Source organism: Thalassophryne amazonica, chromosome 2 (genome assembly GCF_902500255.1).
Source record: "Thalassophryne amazonica chromosome 2, fThaAma1.1, whole genome shotgun sequence".
Lineage (NCBI taxonomy): Eukaryota > Metazoa > Chordata > Actinopteri > Batrachoidiformes > Batrachoididae > Thalassophryne > Thalassophryne amazonica.
The window spans coordinates 152,028,052-152,049,225 of record NC_047104.1 but is presented as its reverse complement, the minus strand read 5'-3'; the positions used below and the strand labels follow the sequence as shown (position 1 = coordinate 152,049,225).

The following is a 21,174-nucleotide window of genomic DNA, read 5'->3' as shown; positions in this document are numbered from 1 at the left end:
CCCAGTTTCTGGCAAAATTTGATGCGGCGCTGCTCCAGTCGTTCCGTCTTTTTCCTTGCAATGAAAAACCGCTGAGAGCACCACACACGACCCACACAAATGCTGCTTGCCAGCAACTGACGCAATCGACAGGCGTGAAAAAAATCACACATGCGCATGAATGTATATTTGTATTGTCAATTGTGTCAGTATCATGACCCAATCAGAGGGTCGCCCCTTTGAGTCTGGTCTGCTTGAGGTTTCTTCCTCAAATCATCAGAGGGAGTTTTTCCTTACCACTGTCACCTGTGTGCTTGCTCTAGGGGTTGGTAAGGTTCAAACTTACTTGTCTGAAGCGCCTTGAAGCAGCTTTCTTGTGATTTGGCGCTATATAAATTAAATAAATTGAATTGAATTGAATTCCCAGTCATGTCACCTGTCTGCGTCGTTGGGCAGAACACTATATCGCCATCGTCCAAGTACACCCTGCTGGGTACAGATACTGACTGGGGAAGTAACCTGTGAAGGACTGATGAGACTCGTAGACCCTGAGTATCTGGTTATAAGCACAGGTCCAATGGACCTCAGAGCCTATGTAGGACTATGTCTCTCCGTAGAGCTCTTATATTTCACCAAATTGGTCACTTTACAGTCAAAATGTTTTTCCTTTAATGTTTGCGACAGTAGTAATGCGCCTGTGGTGTGTCGTTCATACATGAACTCGGATTATTCCAGTCAACTTTTGACACACAAGTAAAACAGATGTTTGGGTGCTGTGATTTTTGTGAATGAGTTCAGTTTGTGTTGGCTCACAGCTCTGAGCCGTCACCAAGGACAAAGTCTAAGTTGAGACGGAGTCCAGAGGCTGCGTCTGCCTGACATGTTCAGTGCAGAGGCCAAACTGTATTGATTTGTCCTTCAAACACGTACAAACACTCACTGGCATTCAGGGCTTAGCAGAAGGCCACGTTCATTTTGGACTCTGCATGGTCACAAGACAGGAACAAGGTGCAGTTAATTCCTAATCTGGCTTAGCTCTTTTTCATGATAGTTTGCAGAATATTCAGTTCACGCTCAGTGCACAGTAATTCAGAATCAATGAATTCCCCCCTTTGATCACTCATTAAATGTGTTTCCCCAGATCACAAACAGATGGTGAGGGACTGGCGAACACTGACACCGGCTCAGGAGGACGGGGCGGAGACATCCCCTTCACCAAGACCAGCCAGCCCTCCATCGAGGACCTTTCAGGTCGGAGGGAGGGAAGCCGCCGTGTTCGTTTTAGATGAATTACAGTGTGCCTGCTGTGAAATTGGTCTGAGACTGTCCTTCTGTCCAGGTGAAGACCCAGAAACGCGGCGGTTACGTACTGTGAAAAACATTGCAGATCTGCGTCAGAACTTGGAGGAGACCATGTCCAGCCTGCGAGGAACTCAGGTTACACACAGGTGAAGAATCCACTGAATCCATGTGGCTGTTTGAATGGAATATGTGTGTGTGTGTGTGTGTGTGTGTGTGTGGTGTGTGTGTGTGTGTGTGTGTGTGTGTGTGTGTGTGTGTGTGTGTGTGTGTGTGTGTGTGTGTGTGTGTGTGTGTGTGTGTGTGTGTGTGTGTGTGTGTGTGTGCGCGTGTGTGTCAAGATCAGTGTTGGGGTCGTTTCTCCAAAAAAGTTATATAGTACACATTACTTTCTACTTTTAAAAAATATGTCATGTCTTATTTTACTTCTTTACTGTCTGTGGAAAGTAACTTGTTTCATTACTCGTTACTTTTGCATTTCTCAGAAACAGACTACAGGCAAACCACAAATCTCACTCTGTCTGTCTCTCTCCATTTTTGCAGTTTTGCAATATTTAAGAGATCTGTTGCTGTATATTTAACTACAGTTAAAGCCTACAGACTGTTTTAGTGCACACGTTAATTTCTCATACTTCTTAAAGCAAGGTACTTAAAAAGCAAGTAATTAACAAGCGTTTGTCTTAGGACCCTCTCCCACTGGCGTTTAGGAGGATTTGCGTATGGATTGTGCACAAAATTGTCCCATATTTGCCAAACATCCGCAATATCCGTGTAACATGCCTGTATGAGTCGGCCGTCATCCGAACACGTCCGTGATCATCCACAGAGGCATGCATGTCCGCAGCCAGGATTTTTGAGCTGTTCAAAAACCTGGATGCAGATAACATCCGCCTTACATACTCCATAAATACTCAATTCATACACAATACATACTCACTCTATGCGCTGTATATCTGCCATTAACCGCTGATATCCGCAACTGACAGGGATTTGTGGCTTGGCAGCGGACCGGGACAGTGTGTAAAACAGATATATTGCGTGCCCATCATGTCCACATCACAAACTAAAATAAGTTGTAGCGACTGCATACAAATTGGCCACAAATAAAGCGTTTGTATTACATCTGCTTTGCAGCTGATTTGCGGACAGTCTGTGAATGCATAACAAACACGTCACGTAAACCCAAAGTACTATATGTGGCAGTGACATACCTGCCAGTCATTGCCGGTCCGGCTGTGTAGATCCACAAAGACGTAGCTGCTGCAATCCAGGACTTTTATTTAACACCAACAAAAGGAAGAGTTGCTGTTTACCCACAACTCACGCTGAAGTCTGTTTTCTGTGACACTCTCAAAAAAAAAAAAAAAAAAAAAAACACTGTCTCAACAGTTAACCCTCACATGACAAAATGAACATTAACTCTGTGATCAACTTGTCCAAGTCCAGCAAATGCTCCAGAGGCTGCATTGTTGGTGTGAATAGTGATGCTGAAAGGCCCGAGTGCGCTTATTTTATGACCACAATGCAGATGCCGTGCACGCGCAACACGTGTGCGATGCATTCATAATACACCCAGATCAGTTTCTTCACTACTTGTGTTATATAACCGTGATTGTTCATCATATATTTGCTATATATTATTAATATATCTGTAATTCATACTGGGACATTTGTCATTTTTGGCCATTTTTGTTGCAGATGAAAACGAACGCCTGTAATTTGTGTACTCAATTCATGCGCAATTAATCCTCTCCCCAATGGGACAGGGCCCTTACCAGGACAACATGGGAATGAGTGAAGCTCTTTTTTATTCCACACGTTTTGCATCTGATGTAGAATTTCTGTGATGAATGTCAGCATAAAATGAGACAGACAATGAAGGAGCATTCAGGCGTCAGACATACAGATGCAGAGCGATTTATTTTTGGTTGAAGCAGAGACAGAAGGGCCTGAAGAAGTTCCAAACGGTACAGCATGCAATGTACTCTCAGAGCTTTCTGGCTTTCCATTCTCAGAGAGCCATGTTAAGAACTTTTGCCATAATGAAAACAAAATCCTAATACAAACATGGTCTTTAGCTAGTCAGGGCCATGATTAGATGTTTCATCATAAAAGTGAAGAAACACAACGTGTTATATTTACAAAGATGAGAATGACCCTGGCCCGGTACGGCCTGTCTTACAGACAGGCGGAAAACGTCAATTTTTCCTCTGCAGCGTCCAACTTTATGATTTTTATTCCATAGATGTGTGTACTGTCCCTTGAATATTTCATCAAAATGCACACTGACAAAGTTCTACATAGTTTCTAGTCCTGTCTTTTAAAGAGGCCACATGTGCAAAAATCTTGTGAAGTTTAAATTTTCCAGTGCACTTAGAAATCTGCCTGCCATCGGCAAAGTTTCAGTATGAAACCGCTTGTTTTATATTTGTGTGACTTAAGTCAAAGAAATTGTTTGAGGAGTTAGTTATCTCTTTGTTAACAAAGGTAACTCTGTAACTAACTCACATCTTGGTAGACACCTGGTGCCTGATGGTGAAGGTAGGTGCTCTCATGGGTGCTGCAGTAATAAGCCAGTTTGTAACGTCAAAGTGCAAAAGGGTGCTGAGAGTGACCCGAGGTGGTTAGATTTGATGAGGAAGTGTTTTTATTGTAAGTAGAGTTAGCAGCAGGTAGAAGGAGCTCAACATTTGTGGGGTTTTTTTTTGGTATGTTTGGAGAAATGGGGGCACCACAAATGAGGCTGAGTGGTTTAGTGATGGATTTGAAGGAGCTCTGTGTCACATATTGATGTTGCTGAAACACATGTTGCAGATCTGTTCTGCTCTTTATTGTCTGTCTCTGCACCGGCAGCACTCTGGAAACCACCTTTGATGGCAGCGTCACTACAGACATAAACAGCAGCTGCGGTGGCGGCGTTGGCGGTGGTGGCAGCAGCAGCGGAGGAGGGCGCAGCATTCTCAGCCTCACTTCTACCCGCCCGTCCCTAACGTCATGGCGCCTCGGACAATCCACCCCTCGTCTGCAGGCAGGCGATGCCCCCTCCGCGGGGAATGGCTACAGCGGCCGGGGAGGACGCTACCGTTATCCCGGACACCTGCGAAGGCAGCTCGCCGGCAGGGGCGGGGCCCTCTGTAGCGTGGACCTCGGAGACCGAGCCGGGGAGGACATTAACCTGGAGGGGTTGGCCATGGAGGTCACCGGGTACATGAGCGACGGAGATGTGCTAAGCAAGAATGCTGCATGCACTGATGATGTCACCAGTGGGTGAGTAACCTGCACTAATGTCACTTTAACCCCAGCGACAGGTTTTAAGTAAAATTAGATTTTTTTGTGGGGGGGGGGTGAATGAGTGAAAGAAAATCAGCAGTGTGACACACATGATTTCACATGACTGAAGTAAAGTGGTCTCATGTTCACTATGACTTCAACCTGAAGTCACTTCATCCTCTTTAATGCAGACTTTCCAGTAGGGGGCAGTACTGCTCCTTGCTCATTGTCAGACTGGTACGGTGGTGCTTAAGCAGCTTTGGTGGCCTCATGGACAGTTATTCAGGAACATTAAGACCCCACAATGGCCCGTCACACCGTGTGCAGGCCTGGTTTAGCTCCTAAAGGCACCAACACGTCTTCAGATTGCAACTAAAACGCTCAGACAGAACAGAATTTAACAGATTACGAGGGCGTCACCACCAGGAGTCCACCACGGTTTTATGAAAACTAGTTCATACAGACAGTCAGAGGTCAAACAGATGTTTTGAGAATCAGTCAGTTTGTGCACTTTTAATGCCAATAATGCAGCTTCATGGTGGAGTGGAAGAGCAAGCCTGGATTTGATGTGTTTTGTTGTCTGGAAATCCTTCTCTGCTCCTCCTCACCTTGAAGCTGTGGCTGGTGATGCCACAAACAGAAGTTGCCTCATTCAAAGTTTCTCAAATCACATCCATAAAAGCATATTCTGTAAGTCCTGATTCCTTTCCTCACTTGTCTCCTTCTTGTACTGTAACACGTTATTTTTGTTAAAGTCTTTGAATTAACTACAGAGCAGGTGGATCAGCGGGATAGGTGGTTGACTCCCAACATATAGACCAGGGTTAGATTCTGTGTCTGTACATTTGTATTGTTCCAGTCCACCAAGTTGTAAAAGGGTATGAAATGGGCTCGCATCCTGTTCAAGGGAGCTCTAGACTGTCTCCGCTTCACAGTACAGTATCTAAGGATATTAACTGGCGTGACTGACATCAGGGTCTACATAGGAAGTCTCCACTACGAGCACACGGTGTACAATGTTTCACATCAACTCCATTGTGGTGATGTTCAGAGGCAAAATTACAAAAATTGTGTCATTGTCCAAATACCTATGCACCTGACTGTATAGCAGAACCTTAACGGGTTCCTAAATGTTTTTCTAAAACGAAGTCGTTCTTAAACCAAAACCAATTTTCCCATAAGAAACAATGTAAAATGGATTCATCAGTTCCTGGCCCCAAAAAGAACACTGTTTTTTTTTTTTACCTTTTTAACAGCATTTCATGCATAAGAAGCAGACAAAATACAAAGATATGCATAGTATCTTATACAAAATACTGTACAGTAAGTACCTGTACAGAAGAGGCCGTAAGAACATCAGGTACTTGAACTTCTGAATGGATCAGACGCCTCTGTTACAGTCAAACTCTGGTTTAATGTTGTATGCTAACAGCATTAGCACTTTTAGCTGGCAGTAGCTTCACCCGTTAGTTCTATTTAATGTACGATTACTGGAAAAAATATGGGGCTAATAATTTTTAATGTCCACAACAAAGAAAACTGTTAGGAGAACCACGGCACAGTCCCCAAAAATATGATTTAATAAACATCTGAAGATGGACTTTGTTGCTTCTTCTTTGGAGATTATTGGTGGATTGCAACCCGAAACGGTGCATTACTGCCACCTACTGCGGTGAAGGTGTTCGAGAACCAAGACTTTGTTAGAAAAGTGATGCATTTTTCGTTCAAAACATATGTTCGTGAACCAGTTTGTTTGTAAAGACAGCCGTTGTAAAACTGAGGTTCCACTGTATTTGGCGAACTGCTTGGCCTTCTTTTAAAAAAGGATTGAGTATATTTTAAACCAGACGATCCAGGACAGTTTTGAATCAATGTAATGTCTCTATTCATTTTGTATGATATTTGTAGTTTGGTGAAACAGCGCCCCCACAGGCACTTCAGTTTGGTAATGGACAGAAATACTGAGAACTGATATCCCATGACTTCGTCTTGGACACTGAATATCTTTAAATAATTGAAATATTAACCATAATGAAAAATGAACATTTGTTCTGGGAATAACATAGAGTACCGAAATCTTAAATTAATACATTTCTTAAAACCCGGAGCACAAGTAAGTTATATCAGGTCTTTTGCAGCCTCAAGGCAGCTGCTCTTGAAGTACCTGATCTACTTGAATCCCAGCTGAGTACATAAACGTTGAGCCTCTGCAACACCTGGACAGGTGAGTGAGGCGAACAGGTGAGAAGAGCTCCTCTGAGAACCCGACACCCGTGGCGGGCCAAAGGTGAGGAAGAGCAGCTGATTACATTTTGGGGTCTTAGTTTGATTATAAATCTATATTTTACGGGGATTATAGTGATTTGTCTTACTTGTATATCTGACAGACTGTATATTTATTTATTTAAAGGACGGACGTATAATCTCACAGTTTTCAAAATGAGGATTCACTGTTACGTTAAACTGGTTACACAGTGTGTCGTAATTGGTGTGGTTTGTGTGAGGAACATCTTCAGTGTGTATGTGATCAAACCCAGGAAGCAGAGGAACAAAAGCAGAGTAGAACGGAAATACAGGGTCAAAGTTAGTTTTGGCAGCAGAAACTACAGAAGCACGAGCTGTGTTTTATGTGGGCTTGTACACAGAAGCAAGAGTGTGTGCATGCACATGCACATGTGTGTGTGTGTTGAGTGGGAGGAGCCTGCAGTTTAACCATTTAAAGTAGACTTCTCTATGTACGCCCTCCAGGCATTTAGCGGTTACCTGCCATCGCACGCCTGTTAACATCCAATAACTGGTTCTTCCACACAGATGTGGGATGTTTACCCAGAAGGCAGAGCTGGTATTAACAGCCGTGCACGCTCTCTCAGTTCCACTATTCTTCCGTTCTTTAGTTGTCTTTAAATGGTAAATAGAGCAGTGCTCATTGGAGTGCAGACTGATGCCAGCGACCAACTATCTACCAGATAAGGAGCTCTCTGAAGAGTAATTTTACAGTATGCATTGGCCTTCAAACACTTGGTATTTCACACATTATAATTTGTTTATGTCACTTCAAATATAAAAACACAAAAAATACAAAAAAATAAAAATTTGTAAAATTATCTTCTGTAGACTCAAACTGAAAGTAAATCTCTACAACTTGATATAAATGAATTAAAAATATAAAAGCCCAGATGATAATACCTGTAAATACCTGCAGAAGAAAACACCCACAACCAATTTCTGGATGGAGCTGCACCTGAAACAGAGAGAAAAAAGAGAATCAAGCATCAGAAAGACAACAAATACAGTATAATTTGTCAGCATTTAGCAACAAGAAAAACAGAAGAAATATTAAGGTGATTGCCGGCTACAAGTCCTAAGCTTCACTAAAACACCCAAAATGTAGATAAAACTGAGGCCACGGCATGCTCCCTTTAAATAATAAAATGAATTTAACCCTCTGGGGTCCGAGGGCATTTTTTGGACAGTTCACTCGCCTGGCATAAATGTTTTATTATTGCTATTAACAGCTCTCCCTGCATCCCACAATCAAGTTTTATGTCTCTTTTTTTTTCAGGACAACCTGTGCTTTCAGAATATATATGTTTTTGTTGTGTTTTATAAATGTAATAAAGGTTTACAATCAAAAATAGGCAAGCGAAAAAATACTTTTCCACACATTTATTCAGAATACACAGAAAACTATAATAAACAACTGTTTTGACACTTTATAAAGGTAATTTGAGGTCTTGTGTGAAAGACTGAACAACAAAAAGGTTCAAACAATAAACACAAATGCACATTTTGAACAATATATACAAAATGGTCTATGTGTTTTGTTGTCCATTGATATGGTAAACAGTGCTTTACGCAGAGAAAGCAACATAATTATCCAGTAACATTCACATGCAAACTAGTGGAGCAATCCTGATAGTTACACACTCTTTGTTTAAGCATGTGAGATTGTCATCAGAGGCTCTCCATGTGCTTTCACTGATCACTGTGCGTAATGGCGCAGGGCGCACTGGATGTACTCATTGGAGCACCCAGGGGGCTATTCAAACGGGCCAACTAGTAACATGTCACTCCTGAAAATGATCTTTGGCTTTTCACGTGAGGTGAATCTGCCCTACAATTGGATTTTGGAAAACCATGTGACGGTGAACCAATTTCGATTGGACACTCACATTGCGCACGTCATCACACAGCTTCTATGAGGAGTACAAAGATGGACGATGGCTGGCTCGAAAGTCCGCAGAGTTAACTTTTCAGCAAAAAAAAAAGTAAGTTTCTATCTCATATCATTAAAAAATTATTTATAATTTAGTAAAGCTTGGTCTTAGCCGTCGTATACGACGCGTCGGCCCCAGAGGGTTAAAAGGGTAAAAAGCATAGTAGCATACTATGTCAGTATGCTAGCCATACGAAAGGGAAAATAAGTGTGTCTTAAGTCTGGACGTGAAAGTCTCTACAGAATCAGACTTTTTATTCACGCTATGGACACAAGTAGTCCTGCACCCCGAGAATGCTAAGTCGTGGGGGGGGGGCTAATCCGTGAACAATTTTTTAGACTAGTAACAGAACCTTAAAATCTTTTCTCACAGCAGCAGGAAGCCAGTGAAGAGACGCCAAAATGGGTGTAATGTCATCAAACTTTCTGCTTCCTGTCAAAAGTCTGCCAGCAGCATTTTTAACCAACTGGAGACCCCTAACGCTGGACTGTGTTAAACCAGAAAATAGAACATTGCAGTAGTCTAATCTAGAAGAAACGAAGGCATGAATCAGGGCCTCAGCATCAGCCATAGACAGTATGGGGCGAATCTTTGCTATATTTCGCAGGTGGAAGAAAGCAGTCCTCATAATATCTCTAATGTGGAGGTCAAAGGACAATGTAGGATCAAAAATTACTCCAGGTTTCCTCACACTGTCAGTGTGATGTATGACTCATGAGCCTAGGCTAAGCGTTAGTTTACCAGTTTACCTTGTCATCTGATGGTTAATAATCCCATTAATCCAGTTGATCGCTTTGGGTGTAGAGAGTCCGTCTCAGACGTGCTGTTGTGGTCCGAAATGACGCATGCGCAGTGAAGGCAGGGCGGACCAATTTTTAGAGGGGGGGCCGCTTGGTCTGCGACGCCAGCTCTTGCTGTTAAATGCATTTTCATGCTGGAATATGATGTACCTGGATGACACTCGGATGATTCCACACAGCTGGCATGGCTCGGGTCAAGATTGACTGGCACATTCCTGACCGATCGGCCAGCTCACGCTGGAATGCCCCTGTTACCTGGAAGCCCAGCGTGGTCAGCACCTGTGTGGCACAGACAACCCCTGGCTCCTCGCTGTATTGTGCTCTGGGTCGTCCGGAGTTCTACGCACAACTCCAGTAACAGTGGCCTTGGTTATCGAAATCGGCTTATGAGCCAGTTATCGTCATTTGCAAGTAAATCCTCGCGTTCCCTGAATACACGCTCACCTCGAATTGCACCATTTGCAATGTGTTCGAACAACACTAACGCAGCCACTGTTAGTGCCATTTTCCTCATCACTCTGTGCATGCTTTTATATCCACCCATATGATTGAAAGCACGTGGGTGTGCTAATTGTTCATAAGTGTGTCTCTCATGTGCACATCACTGTGACGTCTTCTTGTTTTCACACTAACGTTTCCCAGCATCACCTCTACATGTCCAAAGTGGAACTTTAGAAACGCGCGTACGCCAGCCAGGATTTTTGCGTGACGCTCTGCACATTTCCACGGTCATTTCACTTTTGATACAGCTGAACGTTAGACGTACGTCACATTTTTGTGCGTATGCAGCCTTTGTACATGAGGCTCCTGGACTCAAACCCCAGTCTGATTTGTAGTCCGAGTCCATCAGACTATTCCTCTGAGTCTTTTTGAGTCTACTTATAGTGCTTATGTCTTATAGAGCTGAAATTACTTTTCCCCCCATGCTTCTGGTTGATTTTTTTCCCCTCCAGATTTATCCCAAATGTGTATTTTTTTTTTCCTTCAGTTGTAATTTTATTTTTGCTAAAACCATCCACCAAATGCATGAATGCAAATGTAATTAGTGTCCTTCTCATTTTAACTGAGTTAAAGAGATCACTGACTACGCAGACAAATTGACAGTTGATTTATTTTCCACCGCGGTCTCTGTTGCCTTTTAGCTTCTCTCGGCCGTGGAGACGAGGAAGCATCTCCCCACCACCACAACCTCCTCCTCAGCCTGAGGGTACATCGCCTGATCTGCCCTCCCTCCTTATGATTTTTTTTCAGACAGACCCAACCTCTAGCACTGGAGGGGGCGGGGCAGGGTGGAGTGTGTGTGCGTGTGCACGTGTGTGTGTGTGTTGGGGGGGTGGGTGAGTGTGGATGTGAGGAGACAGGCAGCATTCCTACACTGAGGATCCGCCACACGTTCAGCCTGTACTTGGGCAGATCACTGACGCCACTGATCACCTGATGATCTCACGCACACGTTCAGACCTGATAACGCTCACTCAACCGGACGACCTGGAAAGGGAGAGATTGTTATCGCAGCTCACCTGGACTTGTTTTGCTTTTGACTCAGCGTGTTGCCATGTTTGAGGCAGAAAGGTACGTCTGACATCAGGAGCCCATTGTTTATTCAGTGCACCACCTCAACTTGTGGTGGTTATCTGGCATCAGGATTTGTTTCTCAGTCTAATATCTCTGCTGATTGCTTGATGGGAGAAGTTTTGCATCTGATGTTGGCACGGTTGTGTGCCAACCTCACCTGGCGGCACAGTTTGAACCCATGAATGTGCCTGTTTGGACACATTGTCTCTGCAGGAGGTTACAGGTTAACAGACTTCCACATGACAGAGAGCTTCAGGTGCTTGTTAGTCAAGCAGGTTGTCTGTCAGTCTCGGGTCGTCTTTAAGGTGGCGTTGCTTCCTGACGGACAGCGAATACTCCCTCGGTGACAAAGGAGGATGTCCAAATTCTTGTATTGTCTGTTTTCTGTTGTCTTATCGTGAAAGTCCACCACAGAACAAGCCCTTGTGTCAACAAAGCAAACTCTGCTTTACTTCTCCAATCAATTCTCCCCTTTTTCATTGTAGTATTTTTTTTTTACCAATCAGAGTGTTTCCTTCCTTTATTCTGTTGTTTGCACTCTCAGGTTGTTTCATTACTGTTGAATTTTTCAGTTACAGTTCTGACAAAAATTTGTCTCCAAAAATGTTGGTTCAATTTTCAACTCAGTAAAATTGAACAGAATAGAAACCCGAGCATTTCAGGTACATAGAGTGAGACCGGTTCTTGAGCAGAGTCATCAATCCCGAAGCTGTTCCCTGTATGCAACTGGCACCTTGCATGGCGGCACCCTACATCTGTGTCTCTGTGTGTGTGTGTGTGTCTATTTGTGCAAATGTGAGACTTCATTGTAAATTACTGACCTTTTGTATCGGATACAAAAGTGCAATCCATGTACTATTATTATTATTATTATTATTATTATTATTTACTATTATTATTGTTATTTATAATAATAATAATAATAATAATAATAATAACAATAATAATGCATTTATAAAGCACTTTAAATAAAAAAAAAGTCAACAAAGAACATAGCTCCAGAACAAGATTAAATAAAGATCCTCTTGTCATAGAGTAAAAGCGCTTAAATCCATAAAACAGTTTTGTGCAAACAAAATAATTAAAATGAGTTAATACCATAAAACTAATGATAGGCAATTAGGGAATGCTGGATTAATCCAGCATCCGTAATCCAGCATTAACATCAGTAAATCATCAGACACAAGGGGGTTATTCCTATTTTAATCCAATTCCATTGTTTGCATGGTTTATTGTTCTGTAATTAGTTCAGTCAGCGAATACCATAGCAACAGCGTCTTCATGCCAAACTGGAGATTCTGTGAGCAGACCCCCAGATTTCTCCATCATGTCAACTGCATTGAGTAATTCTGTATCAGAATCCACATCAATTCGTATGACAGATTACATTTACCCATTTCTGCATCGTCGTCGCTGCACTAGTTTCTCTCGCCCTCAGCTGACAGCGCCATTATTGACATCTGCGTAGCAACGAGGAGTAATACATCAAATGTGAAACGGTTAAATATTTTGCCACCGCCGACATGATATTTTATGTTCTGAAAATCTCACACGATTAACCAATCAGATTTGCGGAAATGAAACTGGATTAGAATATTAAATAATAATAAGTTTTAAGACTAATCTTAAAAGAGTCAATGGAAGTTGTCTTTCAAATCCCAACATTCAGGCTGTTCCACAAGGTAGAAACAAGGAAAAGGCTCTAAAACCTGCTGACTTCTTTTTAAACCTTGGCACACACAGGAGCTCCGCATCCAGCAACCGCAGGGTACGAGAACGAAGAACAAAACCTGAAGTCTGCTCTTAGACTCACAGGGAGCCAGTGAAGGGAAGCCAGGACAGGTGTGATTATTATTATTATAAGTATTATTTGTGTCCTTATGGATAGGCTCCAGCACACCTGTGACCCTGAACAGGACTAAGCAGGTTCAGAACACACACACACGAAATGTAGGGTGTGCTACTATGTTCTTCATCCATATGTCAAAAGAACACCTAATTTGAGAACTCCAAACATTCCAATTTCAACAAAATATAAACATCTTTCTTTTTGTTTTACTTCATTAAATAAAATAAATTAATTTTCAAGCATTTTTGAGAGGGGAGAGTAATTTTACTAATGTGTATATTACAAGAGTTCGATGGACACTCACTAACAAAATACGTGTAAAAAGCTGATTAAATATACATCATTTTATTATAAATTGCAGGATACTAAATAACATAAATTTCATTCTGTAATTATTAAAGTCACTCGTGGCTGCACATTCTACTTATATATTAGCCACGTACCCTCTATAAAAAAGCCCTCCGTAAAGCTAGGACATCTTTCTACTCATCACTAATTGAAGAAAATAAGAACAACCCCAGGTTTCTTTTCAGCACTGTAGCCAGGCTGACAAAGAGTCAGAGCTCTATTGAGCTGAGTATTCCATTAACTTTAACTAGTAATGAGTTCATGACTTTCTTTGCTAACAAAATTTTAACTATTAGAGAAAAAATTACTCATAACCATCCCAAAGACGTATCGTTATCTTTGGCTGCTTTCAGTGATGCCGGTATTTGGTTAGACTCTTTCTCTCCGATTGTTCTGTCTGAGTTATTTTCATTAGTTACTTCATCCAAACCATCAACATGTTTATTAGACCCCATTCCTACCAGGCTGCTCAAGGAAGCCCTACCATTATTTAATGCTTCGATCTTAAATATGATCAATCTATCTTTGTTAGTTGGCTATGTACCACAGGCTTTTAAGGTGGCAGTAATTAAACCATTACTTAAAAAGCCATCACTTGACCCAGTTATCTTAGCTAATTATAGGCCAATCTCCAACCTTCCTTTTCTCTCAAAAATTCTTGAAAGGGTAGTTGTAAAACAGCTAACTGATCATCTGCAGAGGAATGGTCTATTTGAAGAGTTTCAGTCAGGTTTTAGAATTCATCATAGTACAGAAACAGCATTAGTGAAGGTTACAAATGATCTTCTTATGGCCTCGGACAGTGGACTCATCTCTGTGCTTGTTCTGTTAGACCTCAGTGCTGCTTTTGATACTGTTGACCATAAAATTTTATTACAGAGATTAGAGCATGCCATAGGTATTAAAGGCACTGCGCTGCGGTGGTTTGAATCATATTTGTCTAATAGATTACAATTTGTTCATGTAAATGGGGAATCTTCTTCACAGACTAAAGTTAATTATGGAGTTCCACAAGGTTCTGTGCTAGGACCAATTTTATTCACTTTATATATGCTTCCCTTAGGCAGTATTATTAGACGGTATTGCTTAAATTTTCATTGTTACGCAGATGATACCCAGCTTTATCTATCCATGAAGCCAGACGACACACACCAATTAGCTAAACTGCAGGATTGTCTTACAGACATAAAGACATGGATGACCTCTAATTTCCTGCTTTTAAACTCAGATAAAACTGAAGTTATTGTACTTGGCCCACAAATCTTAGAAACATGGTGTCTAACCAGATCCTTACTGTGGATGGCATTACCCTGACCTCTAGTAATACTGTGAGAAATCTTGGAGTCATTTTTGATCAGGATATGTCATTCAAAGCGCATATTAAACAAATATGTAGGACTGCTTTTTTGCATTTACGCAATATCTCTAAAATCAGAAAGGTCTTGTCTCAGAGTGATGCTGAAAAACTAATTCATGCATTTATTTCCTCTAGGCTGGACTATTGTAATTCATTATTATCAGGTTGTCCTAAAAGTTCCCTAAAAAGCCTTCAGTTAATTCAAAATGCTGCAGCTAGAGTACTGACGGGGACTAGAAGGAGAGAGCATATCTCACCCATATTGGCCTCTCTTCATTGGCTTCCTGTTAATTCTAGAATAGAATTTAAAATTCTTCTTCTTACTTATAAGGTTTTGAATAATCAGGTCCCATCTTATCTTAGGGACCTCGTAGTACCATATCACCCCAATAGAGCGCTTCGCTCTCAGACTGCAGGCTTACTTGTAGTTCCTAGGGTTTGTAAGAGTAGAATGGGAGGCAGAGCCTTCAGCTTTCAGGCTCCTCTCCTGTGGAACCAGCTCCCAATTCAGATCAGGGAGACAGACACCCTCTCTACTTTTAAGATTAGGCTTAAAACTTTCCTTTTTGCTAAAGCTTATAGTTAGGGCTGGATCAGGTGACCCTGAACCATCCCTTAGTTATGCTGCTATAGACGTAGACTGCTGGGGGGTTCCCATGATGCACTGTTTCTTTCTCTTTTTGCTCTGTATGCACCACTCTGCATTTAATCATTAGTGATCGATCTCTGCTCCCCTCCACAGCATGTCTTTTTCCTGGTTCTCTCCCTCAGCCCCAACCAGTCCCAGCAGAAGACTGCCCCTCCCTGAGCCTGGTTCTGCTGGAGGTTTCTTCCTGTTAAAAGGGAGTTTTTCCTTCCCACTGTAGCCAAGTGCTTGCTCACAGGGGGTCGTTTTGACCGTTGGGGTTTTACATAATTATTGTATGGCCTTGCCTTACAATATAAAGCGCCTTGGGGCAACTGTTTGTTGTGATTTGGCGCTATATAAAAAAAATTGATTGATTGATTGATTAAACTGCACAGAATGTGAATAAATGAATGAGTGAGTACATCCACTTCTGATTGTTAACATCATAACTCAAAAACAATGAATGCTTCCAACTTGTAAATCATGCAGTTAAAACAGCACATAATGAGGACAAACCCTTTTACATCTGGTGAAATTTGGTGGACCAGATTAATTGAAATAAGTAGTTCAGTTTTGCCTGTTTAATATCCCATTTCCATATCTGTCAACTGCTGAATGGTTAGTGGAAGCTGGTTTCAGAGAGTTTCTGTATCAGAGAAGTCATCCGGTATTTTCTGATTGTTTCACAGCAATTATGTTCTAAACTTCAAATAACAGAGTCATTCTACCACATGACAGCAGAATAGATTTTTTATTTAAAATAAATTTACCCATGAAAGAAAAGAAAGTGAGAGAGATGGTCAAATGAGGTATGCAATGAATGGGGTCTGAGAGAGAGAGAGAGAGAGAGAGAGAGCATTAGCACACAGAACTGTATTGCTTCAAAGAAACAAATTGTTTGCTGATTGTTTACTGGCAGTTACATTGTAAAACTTAAACAACACGGTCACAAATCTGAAGGATCCCAGGAAGGTTTTTTTTTTATTGCTAAACCAGATGTCTTCCTTCCCAATTTATGGTTAAATTCTATACAAATTAGCATGGAGCAGATTAAACTAGTCCACTTATGATTTTGACCTTTAATTTCAGATTTCAATTGTATATTTTTTCATACAAATAAATATCCTTTTATTTGTATGCATGTAATTCAAAAAACATCAACATTTGTTTTTTTGCCCTTGGCCTTCCATCCCGCTATTATAACTAGTAACACATCACTCCTAAAAATGATCTTTGGTTTATCACGTGAGGTAAATCTGCCCTACGATTGGATTTTGGAAAACCATGTGACAGTGAACCAATTCCGATTGGACACTCACATTGTGCACGTCATTATACAGCTTCTATGAGGAGTACAAAGATGGCTGATGGCTGGCTCGAAAGTCCGCGGAGTTAACTTTTCAGCAAAAAAGTAAGTTTCTATCTCATATCATTAAAAAGTTATTCATAATTTAGTAAAGCTTGATCTCAGCCATCATATACAACAGCGTCGGCCCCAGAGGGTTAAATGATACCATATTTACTCTATTAAAACCCCAGGGAGGCCGCAATCTTCAAAAAGGGGGCATTTATTGACGAGCATTTGCGTGTGCATGCTTGCATGCATGCTGTACACAGTACAGCCATACGGTATGTTTGGAGACTCAGCACAGACTTGAAATGGATGTTTTTTTCTGCATGCAGTAGCTGCTACACAATTACATAAAATGGCTCCGTGCAAACATTGTTACTCGGGAGCATTCAAGCTAAAAGTTGTGAAAGAAGTAGAAGAGAAGTAGAAGAGAAGCAGAAGAACCACGCTGCCCAGATTTTTCTAGTTGAGAGTAAATGCATCTGGGAGTGGTGTAGGAACAAGGATAAGCTTGCAATCCTGGCCAAAACAGCAAAACGGCTGCCTGGGTGAAAGTGCCTTATGAGGACATTGTAGAGGAGCTGCTAAAATGGTTTTACGAAATGAGAACGGCAGGCATCCGTGTGACAGGGGAGGGTCTGAAATACAAGGCACTGTGGCTGCATAAGCAACATGGAAACCAGAACGTTGAGCCTCGAATGGCTGGTATTTAAAGTTTGAAGTCAGATGTGGAGTAAAGTGAAGATGATGCCAAGACTTTGGCAGAGGAAGACTGTGACCATCCTGGACACTAGATACAAATTGTGAACTTCGCGGATTGCTTATGTTTTGTCGTGGCAATGAAGTAGGAATTTGATTTTCATTTTACTCTGTTCTCTTTGGAATTCACAATTTCGCTGCACGCAATGTGCTGAAAAAAAAAATCAAGGTGAGCGTTCAATAGGGTGGAGGCATGTAATGGAGTAAATACAGTTTTTGCCCTTCAAGTGTTGAACCTGAATTCCACCCGTGCATGAACATGAAACAGTATGGAGACTGCAACTTGTTCACCATCTGAAGAGGTTTCATAGCTTGTTCTGAGGTTCAGATGATGATTCAGTTTGAACTCTGTCAACAGCACTGCGCTGAGCCTACACTCTGTACACACACGCACACCAATATATCAATGTGTGCGTGTGTGTGTGTGTGTGTGTGTGTGTGTGTGTGTGTGTGTGTGTGTGTGTGTGTGTGTGTGTGTGTGTGTGTGTGTTCCCCCTCGCTGAGATCCAAAGCAAGATAACGCACAGCCTTTTAGTGGCTGATCTTTACTTGAGCTTATTTTTCGTCTCACTTAACTGTAAAAGCCGAATCTTCACAGTCAAACACAGAAGCCATTCACCAGCTGAGGGGCCCGAGCTGGAGTTCAAATCAGCAAATATTTCATTAACTTACACTTGGGTTAATGCAGTCAATATTTAGGTCCGTTACAGATGTGTTCAACGTCTAAATATTTTTGGTGAATTTCTCCGTGTTGTTTTAGTTTGAATGGGAATGTTTGTCTGAGGGTTCAGACGGTGACGACTCATTAATCAAAAATAATTTTCTGTTTTGACATGAAGTGAAGTCAGCCGTTATAGGCGCACCTCCGTTTAATCCTCAGCCCCTCATTGCCCAGCATTCCAGCTTTGGCACAACTCAACGGCAGATGAGCTTGTCATTACATGTCAAGTGTCTCAAACTAAAGTGCAGCAACGACTGTAGCCGTTAGTCACACTTTGTAGACCAGAGGCAAATAACCGGTGGAGCTGCACGTCTCATATTCATGATGACACACTGTTTGGTGATATTGTCTCATTTATCCTGTTAGATTAAGCAAATTTCTTTGAACTTTTTGCCTGTTATGAACAGCACATTGAACAAACTGTGTCTAAGAACCTTTTTTCATTCCACACCAGGGGCAGTTACCGGGGTAACTACAGTGCCCAACAAAGTATTTCACACATTTTAATTTGTTTCTGCTATTTCACATACATAAAGTACATCAGGCTTCTCAATATAAAAAATTCTAAAATGATCTTCCTTAAACTCAAAATCAAAGCAAATCTCTCCAACGTCATGTAAATGAATTAAAAATATAAAAGCCAAGATGATGGGTTGCATAAGTAATGGGCCTCTTTTGTATGGTACCTGTAAATAATCAGTTTTATTGCCAGTTTTCTTCAGATAAGTCAGGGGATGGATACATGTACATTTCCAAGTCACTGAATATGTCTTAAACTTTATTTACATCAGTTATGAAGAAATACAAACAGTATGACACTCTATGGTAAATCTGTGTGGAGTAGACAGTTCTCAAAAACTGAGTGACTGTGCAAGAAGGAGAGCAGTGAGGAAAGCCACCAAGACACCCAGACAACCCAGAAAAAGTGTATAGGCTTCTCTGGCTATGATTGGAGAAATTGTGCACAGTGTATATTTTGGATTTTGTATCTCCAGTGTGACGGCCCCGCTGTCTTGTAGTGGGACGGGCCCATAATCAGGGGCACCTGGGCCCAGTGTCCCTGTCTCTTATTTAAGTGGGCCCAACTAATTCATTTTGGTTCTCTCCCTCTCTCTTTCTAGGACGTCTCGTTGCGCCGACCGGTAACAGAGCACCTTTTTGCACAGCGGCACATTTTTGCACCTTTTAATTTATTGATTTAAACTATTGTAAATAAATACTTCTATTTTTCTAATCCTCTCATTTGTGTCTCCTCCTTGTCACTGTCCTCTGAGCCACGGGCACGTGACACCAGTTATACAGCTTCATGATGAAGTGATATAGAGGAGGATTTTCTTTCACCAAAACATCTAATCCAGGCTTGCATCTCAGATGTACCTTCTGGCAAATTGTAGCTGAACTTTCAGGTTTTCTTGCTTAAAAAAATACTTTCATAAGAACTGCTTTATCGCCGCTGGGAAACTTGCTGCTCTGAACATGAACATGAACATGACAATGATGCTAAAGCAGCACCTCAACTGTCAACCACACAAAGTCTTTATGTATCCTCTGTATCCTCTTTGTATTTTGCAGTTATATGACTGATGGAGGTTTGAGTTTGTACACGCGACGCCTGAACCGCCTGCCTGACAGCATGGCTGCCGTCAGGGAGACTCTGCACAGAAACGCATCATCGGGACAGGGAGACGCCGACAGGTAGGTCATCTTCTGCGGGTTCTATTTACGACCTGTTTGTGTCGCTGAGGGATATTGGCTGGTTTGGAGTATCACATGAGGCCATCTGTGTCATGTTGCTCCAAGTGAGCTACCAGACGTTCAGATCTTTTCAGGATGTGCTGCTTTTTCTTAACTTGACTTTTGGTTTTTTGCCTTCTTTTTCACATTTTTCTGTTGCAATCTACTATGACGCTGTAACTGGTGAAGCAAAGAACAAATGCTGTCTCCAGTCACAGCCAGTGAAGACTGCACCTGCTTCAGAGTTGTTGGTGGCTTCCCTCACTAATGTGTCATACTCTTTACATTTCTCAATGATTGATTTTGCTGAGCTTCAAATGATATCCCAACATTATGAAAAGTCCTCCCCTGGGCCTGGTTTCATAAAACAGTCAAATCTTTTTCATCATCATCATATCTTGTCGTGCAAGTACTGCAACCAATTCAGGGCTTCTTGATTGGCTTCATATAGGTCTTGTTGGATGACATTTGGGCCCAGTCATGGAGAATATGCTGCATGGTTTGCTTAGGTTGGTGACATGGGCACTCAGCTGAGTTCACCGGTCCTCATTTCGGGAGGTTATCTCTGGTTCTGCCTTATACGAGGTCTGTCAATAAAGTTACGGTCCTTTTTATTTTTTTCAAAAACTATATGGATTTCATTCATATGTTTTTACGTCAGACATGCTTGAACCCTCGTGCGCACGCGTGAGTTTTTCCACGCCTGTCGGTGACGTCATTCGCCTGTGAGCACTCCTTGTGGGAGGAGTTGTCCAGCCCCTCGTCGGAATTCCTTTGTCTGAGAAGTTGCTGAGAGACTGGCGCTTTGTTTGATCAAATTTTTTCTAAACCTGTGAGACACATCGAAGTGGACACGGTTCGAAAAATTAAGCTGGTTTTCAGTGAAAATTTTAACGGCTGATGAGAGATTTTGAGGTGATACTGTCGCTTTAAGGACTTCCCACGGTGCGAGACGTCACGCAGCGCTCTCAGGCGCCGTCGTCAGCCTGTTTCAAGCTGAAAACTGTTGGGAAAGTGTAGGTACACGGACCCACAACAGGGGGCGCAAATGAACAGACAATGGAGCAGGTCAAATAACAACACTTTACTGTTGTGAATGTGCACAACAAATACAACAGATTACAACAATAGACCAGAGTCAATTCACAAAGGTGTCGTGTGGGCAGGCTCGAAGATAGGAGACGCCTGTCCAAAGCAGAACCGGAACCACACGATTTCCTCTGCCACCAGACCCCGGGAATACTGGAGCCGCCAAGTCCCGAACTCCCAGGTGGCCACTGCCTCCGC

The 21,174-nt window shown here is 42.0% G+C and overlaps 1 protein-coding gene across 1 annotated transcript in view; it reads left to right on the top strand.

Annotated features, from left to right (window-relative positions):
• Positions 1 to 21,174, top strand: part of nav2a (neuron navigator 2a) — a 331,375-nt gene that overhangs the window by 103,298 nt on the left and 206,903 nt on the right. The window contains 4 exon segments of the mRNA XM_034163924.1: positions 1,121 to 1,230; positions 1,319 to 1,427; positions 4,132 to 4,545; positions 19,726 to 19,848. Coding sequence (XP_034019815.1) covers positions 1,121 to 1,230; positions 1,319 to 1,427; positions 4,132 to 4,545; positions 19,726 to 19,848 — 756 coding nt within the window.